General features: G+C 43.1%; 4 protein-coding genes across 6 annotated transcripts; 3 read left to right on the forward strand and 1 right to left on the reverse strand.

Moving 5' to 3' along the window:
• Window positions 1-28: 28 nt before the first annotated feature.
• Window positions 29-1,668, forward strand: LOC145703225 (uncharacterized). Its single transcript, XM_081780554.1, has 5 exons — window positions 29-260; window positions 307-618; window positions 661-850; window positions 893-1,065; window positions 1,111-1,668. Exons 1-5 carry the CDS (start codon window positions 50-52, stop codon window positions 1,224-1,226), a joined length of 1,002 nt encoding a protein of 333 aa, XP_081636680.1. The 5' UTR covers window positions 29-49; the 3' UTR covers window positions 1,227-1,668.
• A 78-nt stretch (window positions 1,669-1,746) lies between these two features.
• On the forward strand, window positions 1,747-7,109 carry LOC145701743 (uncharacterized). Its single transcript, XM_081778962.1, has 5 exons — window positions 1,747-1,852; window positions 1,901-1,973; window positions 2,018-4,597; window positions 6,735-7,029; window positions 7,086-7,109. The coding sequence occupies exons 1-5, from the start codon at window positions 1,747-1,749 to the stop codon at window positions 7,107-7,109; spliced, it is 3,078 nt and encodes a 1,025-aa protein (XP_081635088.1).
• LOC145703957 (uncharacterized) lies at window positions 7,085-8,036 on the forward strand. Its single transcript, XM_081781373.1, has 3 exons — window positions 7,085-7,492; window positions 7,535-7,838; window positions 7,878-8,036. The coding sequence occupies exons 1-3, from the start codon at window positions 7,157-7,159 to the stop codon at window positions 7,994-7,996; spliced, it is 759 nt and encodes a 252-aa protein (XP_081637499.1). The 5' UTR covers window positions 7,085-7,156; the 3' UTR covers window positions 7,997-8,036.
• Window positions 8,037-8,070: 34 nt separating this feature from the next.
• LOC145702219 (uncharacterized) lies at window positions 8,071-13,431 on the reverse strand. 3 transcript variants are annotated; one of them, XM_081779433.1, is made up of 9 exons: window positions 13,132-13,431; window positions 12,841-13,088; window positions 12,285-12,764; window positions 10,019-12,081; window positions 9,879-9,935; window positions 9,003-9,836; window positions 8,803-8,960; window positions 8,355-8,408; window positions 8,071-8,199 (listed from the first exon to the last, which is right to left on the reverse strand). In XM_081779433.1, the coding sequence occupies exons 1-9, from the start codon at window positions 13,238-13,240 to the stop codon at window positions 8,090-8,092; spliced, it is 4,113 nt and encodes a 1,370-aa protein (XP_081635559.1). In that variant the 5' UTR covers window positions 13,241-13,431; the 3' UTR covers window positions 8,071-8,089. The 3 variants fall into 3 exon arrangements, with proteins under 3 accessions (XP_081635559.1, XP_081635561.1, XP_081635560.1); XM_081779435.1 differs by lacking the exon at window positions 9,879-9,935; XM_081779434.1 differs by lacking the exon at window positions 8,355-8,408 and having other exon boundaries at window positions 8,072-8,199.
• Between the last annotated feature and the right edge of the window lie 21 nt (window positions 13,432-13,452).

Genomic DNA, 13,452 nt, shown 5'->3' on the forward strand with positions numbered 1-13,452 from the left:
ACACACCCAATTTTATCCTCTTCAGAAAAATTGAAACGGATCGGAAATTATGGACGCAATGACACCACAAAACATCAAAGCTGAAAACCTTGCCGCCTGGGCGTCATATCAAGACTTCCAGGTCCCGAACATGGGAGAGCGAATGTCCGAGGTCTCCACACCACCAGCATTCTCACCGATTAGTAGCGTTGATACCCAAGCCTTGGAAATCTATGAAAGTCCTGCTCCCCAACAAATGCAGTATGAACAATCCTACCCACGTAAGAATCTAAAGTCAGACAATGAAATTAAAGTACTCTATTCTAGTTCAGCTCACCTATCCTATGACACCAGCTCACCAGCTTTTTGATCCTCCACAATTCACAATCCTCTCCCGAGCAGCTGCTTCCGTGATGCAGCACACCGATACTGAGAGAACTGGGATCGTCTTGTTCGTCGAGAAAAACAAGCACACTACGGTCGAAATTTCTCATGATTGTATTCAAGCGGGAGATACCCTCCTGTTTTCCTTCGGATACAAGAATATTCCTCTTCAAACCCGACATGAGAAGCTTATCAGTTGCTCTTGCAGTGAGCAATCGGGCTTTGTGATTATCAACGGAAAGGAAGGACACCAAGGTCAGGCCCGCTTTATGAGAAAATTATTTACTTTTGAGTTAGTTTACGGTGGAGTGAATGAGGAGTTCGTGCTCAATAACTACTTGATGGGAAGCAAGATGGAGCTCAAACTCAGCTTCAAGCACAACACCTCTTGTTTCAAGCCGCTGATCGTCGACAGAATGCAGAACCGTGGAGTTTCTCCAATCATCACGATGGATATTCAAGTTCTTGATGGAAACAAGAACCCAAAGTAAAACACTTTCCCGTTATCCTTGTTTACAAATATTTCAAGGACAAAGAAGCAGAGAGTCACGCTAAAAGTTGGTAGCAATGTGAAAAGAGAATTCGAGAAATTCGTCGGCTACCCCACCCAACCGACTCGAGCTCGATCAAAGCGCATTTCTGGTCGACGCACTGCTTTGGCAATCTGTGATGCCAACTCTTTCAAGAGCGATCACTCAAAGAGTAAGATTCATTTTTCCTATAACAGTTTTAAGCTTTTACTTATAGAGCTCCTCTTCAAGAAATCAAAGAAAGGCTCTACCCTAATCATTCCAGCTAGCGATACTTCTTTGTTTGAGGCTCTTGCAATCAGACTAGGTGCAGAAGTGGTCGTCGAAGAGTAACTTTTAAAAATTACCTGCTCTTTTTTCCTAAAAATATCTCTTCCTCGTATTCATTTTCAAACTGCCTTATTTCAATCTCCAGTTTCCCTCTTTTTGACTTCTTTTTAACAGCATTGGAATACATGAAACAATAAATTTAGCGTTCACCTCAACTAAAAATCTCCTACTTAAATCTAGAGTAGCCCCCTTGTAGCGTCACTTTTCCCGTTCAAAATGAACGGATCCATCACTCATTGCCTTCACTATTATTTAAAGCCACACATGTTCTGATAGATTGTAAATATATAAATTTAAGTTGTATAATGAACTCTTTACAAACCATACAGTTGTATAAATCTCTAAAGAAATTGCAGAAAACTCATTTATGTAAAATTACCTCACTTGATCATCTCTACCACTACAAGCGCTGCCATTCCTTGAAGTCCAGAATAAAGACAATTCGAATTCGATTTTTATGGAGGAATCCTTGTTTTTAACAAGGCTCCTCTATTTTTCTCAATGTGAAATATGAGGATTTAGAATGCCAACTAAATTAAAAGACATCGAAAGGCTGAAAAAGACTAAATGTCGAACACAAAGAGAACGCATAGAGATTCAACTCGAGCAAGCAGATATCTACGCATATTGTAAGCATATTTTATATTCTAAGCTCAACTAATTAAAATCAAATTAAGATGCAACAACACAAAGTGGCAAATATTCTACTGAAGACATAGAGGACTTTTCTGAACGGGAAATCGAGTTGAGGTCAGTCTTCATTTTATATCTCTATTGATCAAGCTTCTTTATAGGAAAAATATTTTAGAACAAGGTTCAGAATTTGGTGTTAAAATCGCAGCTCAGTTGCGTTACATTGGGGAAGCATATGACCGGCTGGGGGATTTCAATGAAGCTCTCTCTTTCTTTCACAAACTTGTGGATGAAGCGAATACAAGTTGCGTCGATTTTCAGAAGCGATCCGAAGCATATTACACCCGTGGAAAACATTTCTTCGATAATGGGTTTATAAATCAAGCAATGCCAGATGTAAAGGAAGCGCTGAAGCAAATTTCTGTTCAAGCAAAAGGAGGTGTTGCTGCTTTTGGGTGCTCAAAGAAGAAAGAGGAAGAAATGCACAGAATGCGTTTCAAATGTGAAGGACTGCTTGCGATGATTTATACAAAGCGCAATCAAGAAGGAGATAAGCACAAGAGTCAATCAAGACTGAATAACGCTATCAGAATATCCAAAGAGCACAATCTTTACGAAGACAAGTTCGACTGGTTCAATATCATCGCTGCAGAAGAGGCTAATCGTGGGTGCTACTCTTCAGCAGAAACGAAGTTCAAGGAAGCGATGGCGTCTATTGATCACTTGAAAGAAAAAGACGTTGTGAACGAGAAAAAATTTGAACTATTCACCTGCTGGGGCAGTATGTACATCTACCAGTATAAATTCCAGAAAGCGATGGAGCTCTATCGCGATGCTCATGCGATTTACCCGAAAAACCAGGAATGCAAAGAAATATATAAAGTATTGTATCTCAATGATTGCCAGAAGAAAGAGTTAGAGGCTGTGGATCCTGTGGATTTCGAGGAGATCGCACGAATGAAGGATATTATGGGCGACATCTGCTTCTTCTTCCATGATAAATTTTCAAACCGAGTGTCAAAAAGCACCCTTCTCGTTGGCGCCTTGGCTCGTTACACAGAACGATTAACTGCTCTTACAGAGGCGAATTCCGAAAAAGTAGCTTCAGCTCACGTTACATTAGCCACTGTCCACAACGAGCTAGGAGATCATGAAAGTGAAATTGATCACTACAGGCTGGCTATGGAGGCAGAATCCACTCCTCTTGAAAAGCGCTACAAGTTCCTGGACGAAGCTGTTACTTCGATGCAGGATGCGAAGAAATCAAACAGTTGTATCGTTGAGTTTTTCGAGGATGTGAAGACTATTTTCGATTCTTCTGCCGCGTTGAAAATTGGTGTCCTGAAACAAATGAAAGAGTTTCTTAGCGATAACAGTAGTACTATTGCTTCCAGTGAAGATATGATTTTTGAGGTTACAGAAGAGCTTGATCAGCTTGAGTCTTCAAGCTCTCAGTCTGTGCGTGAGTTGGACTCACTTGAAGACAACGAAGAAGCTACTCCCACTGACATCAAGGACAGAATAAAATCAGTGAAGTTGCCCAAGCCAATGAAGCAAACGAACTCGAACAAACCCTGGTGGGATCTTGATCGAAATCGTCTCGGGGAAACTCTTTTGCAGAGAAAAGTGATTGATCTAAAACTCACTGACGAGCCAAGAGCGAAGTTAACAGAAATCGAGCAGCTGATTACTGTCCAGAAGCATCCAGTCAATGTTTGGGACAATACTGGTCTTACTCCGCTCCACGAAGCCGCCAATTGGGGCCTTCCTAAGGTTGCGAAGATCCTGCTCAAAAATGGGGCAATGGTCAATGCTTTAACACACTCAAATATGGAATTCGAAAAAGAGGAGTCTGGCGAAGGCACGAAAGAGGGTTCAATAACACCACTTCAAGATGCAATTGAATCACTGGTTGGAGAATCATCTGATATTCAACTTAAAAAACTGGAGTTCATTCAAGTTATTGTCGAATACGGGCCAAATGTTCTAAGAAAGAACTCAAAGAATGAAACTGCTTTGAAATCGTACAACAGAATCAAGGAAAGTATTCAGTACCAATACAAATCTGCTCTTACAGATGATTTGAAAAACAAACTCGATTCGGTCCAGACATCCTTGTATCAGCTCACTCAAGCTCAGCGTGATAATCCTCGGATGATAGCAGAAGCCGCGAAATCAGGGAAAGCTGGAGCGACTGCAACGCCAACTAGTACTCGAAGACCACCACCGAGGCCGACCACGCCAGAGGAAGCGATCGAAGTTGCACCGAGAAGACTTCAAGGAGTTAGCAGACTTATGCACGACGAGGATGATGATGAGCAAGAAAGGGATGAACGAGAGGCAAAGAATCCAATGAAGCATTTTCTCAAAAAAGTAAAGCGTGCTGGATCGATAAGCTCTGGTGGTTCTAGTGATTACGGTTCTTTACATCAATCAAATGGAGGGAATTCTCCGAGAGTAAGCTCTTCTGGAAGTCGAAAAAGAAGACAAAGCTCGCCACAGAGAGAAGTTCGAGACTCAAAAAGGATTCAAATAGTAAGCTCTGAAGATGAGGATTCCCGAAGTCATCTATCTTCTCTAACGCTCAATAGTGATCCAAAGCCATCAGAAATAACAAGTAGCATGAATATTTCTTCCACGAGCAAGAAGAGACGACTGACGGTCTCATATTTGAATGAGGATTATGCTCGGCGAAGACTTCGGATCACAATCGAAGATTGTGTCACCATCGAAATCCTCAGGTAACTTGAATCAGTGTTGGAAAACCCGCAACATTTCCCGCGGGCGCGGGCGGGCGCGGGGGCCGATTTCAAAATTTTCCGCGGTTGCGGGCGGGCGCGGGGGCCGATTCCTAAATTTCCTGCGGGTCCGGGCGGGCGCGGGGGCCAACTCAAAAATTTCGTGCGGGGCCGGGCGGGCGCGGGCGGGGGCCCCGCAGATTTTCGCGCCCGCGGGCGCCCGGGGGGTTGAGGGCGCCCGTAACCCTCGCGCCCGCAAGCCCCGCGGGTTCAGAAATCAGCAAATAAAAAAAATAATTTTTGATAAAAACCATAATAGAGTGATAAACTAAGATAATTTGAATTTTTCAAACGATGGGTGTGGGTGGGGTTGGGGACAAAACTGAGATTGATCAACTTAGAGTTCCCAGCCAAGCCCCTTAAATTCAAAAATCATGGAACAGGGCTGAGACGGCCCGAAGGGCCGTCAAGCCCTTAAATTCAAAAATCATGGAACAGGGCTGAGACGGCCCGAAGGGCCGTCAAGCCCCTAAAATTCAAAATCATGGAACAGGGCTGAGACGGCCCGAAGGGCCGTCAAGCCCTTAAATTCAAAATCATGGAACAGGGCTGAGACGGCCCGAAGGGCCGTCAAGCCCTTAAATTCAAAAATCATGGAACAGGGCTGAGACGGCCCGAAGGGCCGTCAAGCCCTTAAATTCAAAAATCATGGAACAGGGCTGAGACGGCCCGAAGGGCCGTCAAGCCCTTAAATTCAAAATCATGGAACAGGGCTGAGACGGCCCGAAGGGCCGTCAAGCCCTTAAATTCAAAAATCATGGAACAGGGCTGAGACGGCCCGAAGGGCCGTCAAGCCCTTAAATTCAAAAATCATGGAACAGGGCTGAGACGGCCCGAAGGGCCGTCAAGCCCTTAAATTCAAAAATCATGGAACAGGGCTGAGACGGCCCGAAGGGCCGTCAAGCCCTTAAATTCAAAAATCATGGAACAGGGCTGAGACGGCCCGAAGGGCCGTCAAGCCCTTAAATTCAAAATCATGGAACAGGGCTGAGACGGCCCGAAGGGCCGTCAAGCCCTTAAATTCAAAAATCATGGAACAGGGCTGAGACGGCCCGAAGGGCCGTCAAGCCCTTAAATTCAAAAATCATGGAACAGGGCTGAGACGGCCCGAAGGGCCGTCAAGCCCCTTAAATTCAAAAATCATGGAACAGGGCTGAGACGGCCCGAAGGGCCGTCAAGCCCCTTAAATTCAAAAATCATGGAACAGGGCTAAGACGAAATTCTAGTGCATATTCTTTTTCCTTTGATTCAAAGCTATCGAAAGATCTTTGTTTTTTCATTTACATTGAAAAGCGGAAAAATGCGATTTTCACGCTTAGTACTATTTATATGCATTTTTACGTTTGCCAAAATTTCGGGTTAAGATGTTTGTTAAGGGATAGTGTGATACATCAAAATGATTCTCATAAAACAGGGAATCTTTACCTTACGACGACAAGTGTGCCATATATGGCACAAAAACTTTAAACGCCCATTTTCTCTCTTCGATCACTTCGGTTACTCTATTTCATTCATTTTTGGTCACTAGTCTGGGATTGACACTAGGTTCATGTTCGAGTTTAGGTTTCGGGCTGTGTTTCGGTTTGGGTTAAGGTTTGGTTTTCGGAATTCTATTGGTCAAACGATGGCATTAAAGTCCATGTGCCATATATGGCACAATTGTCGTCGGCGGGTGAAATTTTGGTTTTTCGTCGTAAGGTTTACATGCTATGAGACCTGTGATAAAGAGTTGAAAAAACAGGGGGGATCCCTTAAATTCAAAAACCAAGGAGGGAGAAAAAGGGGGGAATTGGCCATTTGGGCCGTCAAGCTCAATTCAAGGCGAGGGAAGAGAATTATAACAACGCCCGGGGGCCCCGGGCGGTTGAAAAAATTTTGTACGGGCGCGGGCGGGCGCGGGGGCCAAATCAGAAATTGTTTGCGGTCGCGGGCGGGCGCGGGGGCCAAATCCGAAATTTTTTGCGGGTTCGGGGGGCGCGGGCGCCCGCAGCCCCCGCCCGCCGCCCCCGCGGGGTTCGCGGGCGGGTTTTTTCCAACACTGACTTGAATTCAAAGTAAGTTTCTCTATCACTCGTCTTAGACACAAAATCATCAAAGAAATTATACGCAAAGAAGATCGGAAGCACGACACACCTCAGATTTCAATTTATGTTGGTGAAGATGTAAACGACCGTGTGGAGCTTACTCCCTCTGAAGTCGTTTCTGATTCAATAGACTTCGACAAGAATGAAGGAGACATAATTTTTGTCAAAATTCATGAATGGTCAACAGGATTTAGTACATCGACGGCAATTGAGGAATATCGTGATATTGTGCGCAAAGCAGGTGCAGAGCCCTCTGAGGATTGCATTAATGCCCTGCAATTATCAGGAATCGTTTTTAATCTACCTTCTTGTAAAGGCCCAAGAACTTATTTAAAAACGTTTATCAGAAACAACAAAATCGATCTCGCTGACTGGTGTTGTTTTTCAATCAAATCCCAGTGCGCATATAACTGCCATAATGAACATTTTTTCTGGACCATCTCTTGTCGACTTGAATTTATCCGCACAAAACTTGGAACCGATCTTTGATAAGATCACACTAGCTTTGCCAGAGCTTCAATCTCTCGCTTGTCTCCAGCTCGCAAAATGCCGTCTGACAAAGTCAAGCCTAGATATGCTTGCAAACTCGACTCATCCGACACTGCGATCATTGGACATTCAAGCAAACGTCACTGGCGACATCGGCCCACAACTGTCGAAAATCATTGAGAATTTCAAAGAATTGAGGGACCTGAAACTCTGCCGGATGAAACTGACCGATCTTACCTTTGAAACTAGGATGGATTTGAGCCAGGTAGCGTAACTAAGTCTTGACTTTTTTTATAAACGACGTTAGTTGACCAACCTCGACATCTCGCAAAACCTCAAGATCGGCCAGATGGGACTGGAAAATATAAGAATGAGCCTTGGCGATTCTTTCTCGTTACACACCCTTGAAGCAGCGCAAATCACCACTTCTGAGGATATAGTCACGCCTTTGACAAAACTTTTCCTCGACACCGTCCAAGACCTCAAACATCTGAACATCTCCAAGAACAATATCAAACAAGAATACATAGAGGACAACCTCGACGATCTCGAATCAAATTGTCAGCTAGAAGTGCTTAATTTTTCCAACAACCGAGAAATAACCTCAAACAGTAAGTTTCACCTTCGTCAGCGCAAATTTATCTTTTTAGTTGTTCAAAATCTACTTCAAACCATTCCTACTCTCCAAGAGATCATTCTGTTTGGAACAAAATGTTCCCAAAGCGACTTTGAGCCTCATCAGATATCAAAACTAAAACTCTCCTGCTGATCCTTTTAACCTGACAGGACACATGTGAGTCCAATAAATATGCCTATAAATATTTAATGGTAATTTGCTTTCAAGATTTGTTGTAATCTTTATTCAAATTTTGAGAACTTCATACTTTTCATCTTCAAGAGCAGTAATTCGCCAATAATCAGCTAGTGCCTGGCGGTACTCACTGATTGGGAGGTGTTCCGCTGAGTTCGTATCTAAGTTTTTGTAAAAGCAAAGACTACAGTAAGGCACACGCACGCGGACAACAATAATTTATGGAAAATGATCGGAATAGGTTAAAAGTTGTCAAGGGAATGTTCACTGCGGAAAATTCACTTACAAAATTTATAGAAAGAGGAATTACTTTAACCTTCAGGTGGAGTCAAAGTCATAATGGGAATGCCTTTTTTCATCACACTTTCTCCTAAAAGAACTTGTTCAACGAAAATTCAAATCATAAGAAATTTCAGATGTATGCCTTTCGAAATTTCCCTTTTGCGAAAGAAGCAAACAAAAGCCAAAAAAGCAAAAAGCGCTTACTCAAGAACGGGTTGCAAATTTTGCCGTTTAAAGATACTGTTACGCGGTGCAGGAAGCATCGTCGATCCTCCTTTAGCTGCTTAGTTAAAAGAAGAAGCATTAATGAAAATCAACCTTTGGTTTTTAAAAAACAAGCACACAACATAAAAAACAAAGATTAATATTGATTAATCTTTGATAATGATATTTCAGTTGTTGAATCAATTGTTCTATAAAATTAACGGAATGAAATTACGGTGGAACATCAAAATTGACAGAGAGCTTTCGCTCTTTGGAACCTTTCTCCGTCGTTTCGCCTAGCGGCTCGTGGCGTTCTGATCGAGGAGTAAAACCAGTCGAGCTGGTAGTTGTTGTGTTTTGACGATTTGTCGGTTTGATGTTTGCAATCGCTTCTTCCAGCAGGAAGAAATCGCCGAGGTTTAGCTGAGTATCCGCCCTAGAATTTTTATAAAAATCAATGCGAAATTTTGCTTCTTACTTGATGACTTGGAGCTTGTTTCGCATTTTCATTAGGAAATTCCCTGTAATGTTTTGTTCAAGAACATATTTTTCCAGTCGCGCTTTTCCACCGGCAGTCATATTTTCAATGCTCAAAACCCAGTTCGCGACTTCTTCAGAGTTCATGTCAAAGCAGACAGACACTTGAGAGGCAGGCGGAACGCTGCTTAGAGACATCATATTACTCAAGTTTCCGTGGGCTGAAATTTGCGGAGTTTCGGATGAGCTTTCAGTTGTTTCGGAAACTTTCGTCAGCGGCTGAAGAAGGAGGTTTGAACCGGAAGGTGGCATTTGGTTTGGGCTCTGAAGCTTCAGCTGGCGAGTGTGGAAGACATCGTCGATCCATTCTCGTAGGTTAGGATCGAGATTGACAGTGTTGGGAAGGAACATGACGACGTCTTTTACAGTCAACGCGTCCTTGGGATCTCGGGCGGAAAGTAGCACTTCCATGTCTCGGGAGTCGACAGAATCAATCGCGAGGACTTTGTCCTCCTGAGTTGAGTTCGGAATGGACGGCAGAATCTTTTGGTAGACTGATTTTAGAGGTAGATGCAAGTCGAGGTCTTCGTTCTCTTCGATATACCAGATGATCCAGGATGTTCGGTAAGGAGCCAATTCAGTCAACTTTATCCAACGAGAGAGTCGATCGGAAGAAACAGGGATGAAATTGGCACGGAGAAGTCGTCCAGTCAAAGATTTTGAGTTGAGAATGCGCTTCATTATCTGGGGAGAGATGGAACTGAGCCAATCTTCATCAAGGAGCATTTCTGCTTCGTTATTCTTGCTCTTTTCGAATCGTGACTTTCGCGTTGAGCTAAATTATTGTAAAGAAGACGGATTTTCTAAATATTCTTACTCTGTAAGTTTCACTCCATTTTCATCAAACAAGGTGTTACGTCGTCCCTCACGACCACTAAAACCACACGTCACAAACACTCGAAAACGTAAAAAAACTATTCAAAAACTGATCATTAAAAACAGATCACTCAAACTTACCGTCTTCGAATAAGACCCTGATCATCTTGTGGGCTGAAAAGCGAGTCGCGACTCTCTTGCGGTGCATAGATAGATTTGGTAGAACCAGCAACAGAGCCATGTCTATCATCAAAGGGTCTTAGACTGATCATGTCGAAGTGAGAGTCACTGTCGCTTGGGAGAATCTTTCGACGACGGAGAGTCAAGTCATTGGATTGCTGATGCATGTAGAAGGGAAGGTGGATCATATTTTGAAGGTAGTCTCGGCCGCTGATCTCCCAGGTGTCTTTTCGATCCTTGTCGACAGCTTTTCGAATGAGGTTATCATCAACTGCGAAGATGACGATGTAAGGCGATTGGGTGAAAAGAGAGTTGACAAGTTCCAAAATCTTGAGGACATCGTCTTGCTTGTAACTGTCCAAGCCATTGACGACGATAACCATTCGAGTTTGATGACTTCCATACTGATCAAATGCCTTGACCATCGCAGCTAGGTAGTCCACTTCTCTCTTGAGCTGTTCTCGTCCTGATTTCTCGCCTTCTTTAATCTTGTTTGCTTCTTTCAAAACTCGAGAATAGGGAGACTCAATCATGTGCTTGATAATTTGCCAGTAATGAGCAGTGAGAATGGCCAGAAGAATTCCACCGACAACTCCTGTCAAAATTGCTGCTGTTTGGAAATGAGCTGGTGTTGGAAAGTTGTCCTTTCCAAAAGCGAGACAGCAGGTTAAACAGAAGATGTCCAACCAGAAGAGGATGAAAATCGACTGAAGAGGCAAACAACAAAACGATCGAGTTTCGACAGACTCTTTTCTTGGCTTCATTGCTCGGTAAATTCTGACAGGGAGAAATCCATACGCTTCTTCAGCTGTTTTGCTCAAAGCTCCAATAACTTCTGCAAGGGAGTTTTCAGAAGCACCGATGTTGAGTCTAGCTTGATTCGCAAACAGAAATTTGACAGGCTTAGTTTTGGAAGCATCCGGATTAGGCACACCAGTCTTGAAAAGCATCGCCATCACTAGCTTCAAGCGAGTTCCAAATCTAGTGAGAGCTTTTGCGATGCTATTGCAAAAGCGCCACTTTTTCTTGCGATCATTTTCGATATACTTGACATTTCCATAAGTTGCCAGAGCCATTATTATTCCGTAGAAAAGCAAGATAGCCCCACCGATGCAAGGGATGATGATGGCCAGATTAGACGTGTTCGGATAAGCAAGGCCGGTAATGAGAGTGCAGAGCCAGCCAAGAATAATCAAAAAAGTTACGTGGACGGAAAATGGCGGTTTGTAATGAACATCACCTTCATCACCAACAAATGAGCCCATGACTTTCGCCAGAGTGAGGAGGAGAAAATCTTTTCCAGATCCCCACTTTGCAAAAATACCAACAGTGATTGGAAGTTTCAACTCTGGCTCAGCCAGAATATCGGCAAGAGAGTTTGTGTACAGCTCGTACTGGCTCATATCATCAGCGAGACCCTTGGTGGATGAAGTTACCATTTTCTCGCCCCAGATTTTGGTAAGGATTGAAACTGGGTTTTCGAGATCGATCTCGTGGGGAGTTTCATTTTCCTTGTTCTTCTTGTAAACCAGGTTGGAGTTTTTGGGATTTCGAAGGAGCATTTCGGTGATAGTCTTGTCCCGAAATCGAATAGAAAGATGAAGAGGATTGTTCCAGTCTTGGTCACGGACATCGACAGAAGCGCCAGCCTTGAGAAGAATATTGACAATTGATGCGTTTCGATTCCGGACAGCTTTCAATAAAGCGGTTTCAGTTATAATCTTCTTGTTGTCGTTGATCTTGGTGAAAGCTTCGAGATAAATGTCCTTTCGCTTGACAAGAAGCTTGATTATTTCTTTATGCGGATTCTTTCCTCCCATTGTCGATTCTTTGACAGCGAGATACAGCGCGGATCGATTTTCTTTGTCGAGTAAATTGACGTTGACATCGTGGTTGAGCAAAAGTCGGACAATTTCTAAATGACCTTTCTTTACGGCGAGAATGAGAGGAGTTTGTTTTTTCTTATTTTGATGGTTCTTTGATGCTCCAGCTTCCAAAAGTATACGAACCGTGGCAGTCAGGCCCTAAAAAGAGGATTAACGACGCGTAAATAATATTTAGTTGTTCATTCAAAAAAATTAATTGACATACTAGAAGATGGCGAGAAACTCGAGAAAATCAAATGTGAACTAAAAGTTTTAGTCTAAAACTTTATTTGTGCTTAGATCATTTGTGCCCATGTTTGAATACACAATTTATTGGATAAAATTTCATAAAAATGTCTAACCTTATCAGCAGCAAAGTTGAGCGCAGTATTGTTATCCGAGTCTACATGACTGACATTGACAGGATCGCTTCCTTTCAAGTTCGCACTTAACAGCATCTCAACGACTTCTTCGTGCATATTTCTAGTCGCAACAATAAGCGCGCTCTGGCCATGAGCACCGATAGCATTGATGTCAATTCCAGCTTTGAGCAATCGCTTGACGACCCCAGCTTCGCCCTTTCTACAGGCCCAGAAAAGAGCATTGCAACCGAATTTATCGGTCTTATTGACATCAACGCCATTTCCATCTTGCAGGAGCACATCTACTGCATCAATATGTCCTCGGCCCGCAGCCCAGAGAAGAGGGGTCACGCCGTAAGATGCGCCCTGGTCGAGGCCATTGAAATTTGGATCGCCACGAGTAGCTGGGTTTTCCAAAAGAGCTTCGAGAACTCTTCCGTGCCCGCGATAAGCAGCCCATGTTATAGCAGACCATTCGCCCTGAATTTACAAAATTAATATCATGTTCGGCTATGTTTTATAATTGTAAGAACTAAAGAATTTGACGATAAATTACCATTTCGCAAATGTCATCATCTTTTGACTTCTGTTTCGCACCTCTCTTGAGCAACTCCCTCACAACTTCAACATTACCAAATTTGGATGCTGAAATCAACGGCGTCCACTGGGATCTGTCGACCGTATTGACTTCATGTCCAAGTCTAAGTAGAAACAACGAGATCTCATGTTGTTGCTTTTCGATTGAAAAATGAAGCGGTGTTTGACCTTCTTCGTTGACTCCGAGGCACGATTCGGGCTCTTTAGCTGAAGCAAGAAATTCAATTAGTTGAATATCGATTTTATTTACCTAGAATTTTGACCTCATCGATTTTCCCTTGCTCTATTCGTAGGAAAATGGCAGAATTGGAGCTTTTGACGGAGGTCAGATCAAAACCTGTATTTTTCACGACTCCCATTGATCTTCACTGAAGAATCTCCAGTGAGATCTTCTTAGATTCCTCCTGTTGATTCTTCTTTTCAGCTATCTTTGTTTTGTTCTCTTGGATCTAGAGACGATCTGAACGGCTCTCTTGTGGGGATGAATTTTCGAGCACCCACGCTCGCTATTGATCACGCGAGAGACAGAAACCCGAAATCGATGCCAAGTTTTCTGAAAAGAATGGTTTAG

Source organism: Oikopleura dioica, chromosome PAR, assembly GCF_907165135.1.
Source record: "Oikopleura dioica chromosome PAR, OKI2018_I68_1.0, whole genome shotgun sequence".
Taxonomy (NCBI): domain Eukaryota; kingdom Metazoa; phylum Chordata; class Appendicularia; order Copelata; family Oikopleuridae; genus Oikopleura; species Oikopleura dioica.

What these genes read in the sequence shown, in the direction of transcription:
- LOC145701743 (XM_081778962.1), top strand. Translation starts at nt 1,747, where the DNA reads ATGCCAACTAAATTAAAAGACATCGAAAGGCTGAAAAAGACTAAATGT. An exon ending in AGCAGATATCTACGCATATT is followed by an intron (nt 1,853 to 1,900) that starts GTAAGCATATTT and finishes AATCAAATTAAG; the next exon opens with ATGCAACAACACAAAGTGGC. An exon ending in CCCTGCAATTATCAGGAATC is followed by an intron (nt 7,030 to 7,085) that starts GTTTTTAATCTA and finishes AACGTTTATCAG; the next exon opens with AAACAACAAAATCGATCTCG.
- LOC145703225 (XM_081780554.1), top strand. Translation starts at nt 50, where the DNA reads ATGGACGCAATGACACCACAAAACATCAAAGCTGAAAACCTTGCCGCC. An exon ending in GTATGAACAATCCTACCCAC is followed by an intron (nt 261 to 306) that starts GTAAGAATCTAA and finishes ACTCTATTCTAG; the next exon opens with TTCAGCTCACCTATCCTATG. An exon ending in GATGGAAACAAGAACCCAAA is followed by an intron (nt 851 to 892) that starts GTAAAACACTTT and finishes AAATATTTCAAG; the next exon opens with GACAAAGAAGCAGAGAGTCA.
- LOC145702219 (XM_081779433.1), bottom strand. Translation starts at nt 13,240, where the DNA reads ATGGGAGTCGTGAAAAATACAGGTTTTGATCTGACCTCCGTCAAAAGC. An exon ending in ATGATGACATTTGCGAAATG is followed by an intron (nt 12,765 to 12,840) that starts GTAATTTATCGT and finishes TTGTAAATTCAG; the next exon opens with GGCGAATGGTCTGCTATAAC. An exon ending in GACTTTGACTCCACCTGAAG is followed by an intron (nt 8,200 to 8,354) that starts GTTAAAGTAATT and finishes ACAAAAACTTAG; the next exon opens with ATACGAACTCAGCGGAACAC.
- LOC145703957 (XM_081781373.1), top strand. Translation starts at nt 7,157, where the DNA reads ATGAACATTTTTTCTGGACCATCTCTTGTCGACTTGAATTTATCCGCA. An exon ending in CTAGGATGGATTTGAGCCAG is followed by an intron (nt 7,493 to 7,534) that starts GTAGCGTAACTA and finishes AAACGACGTTAG; the next exon opens with TTGACCAACCTCGACATCTC. An exon ending in CCGAGAAATAACCTCAAACA is followed by an intron (nt 7,839 to 7,877) that starts GTAAGTTTCACC and finishes TTATCTTTTTAG; the next exon opens with TTGTTCAAAATCTACTTCAA.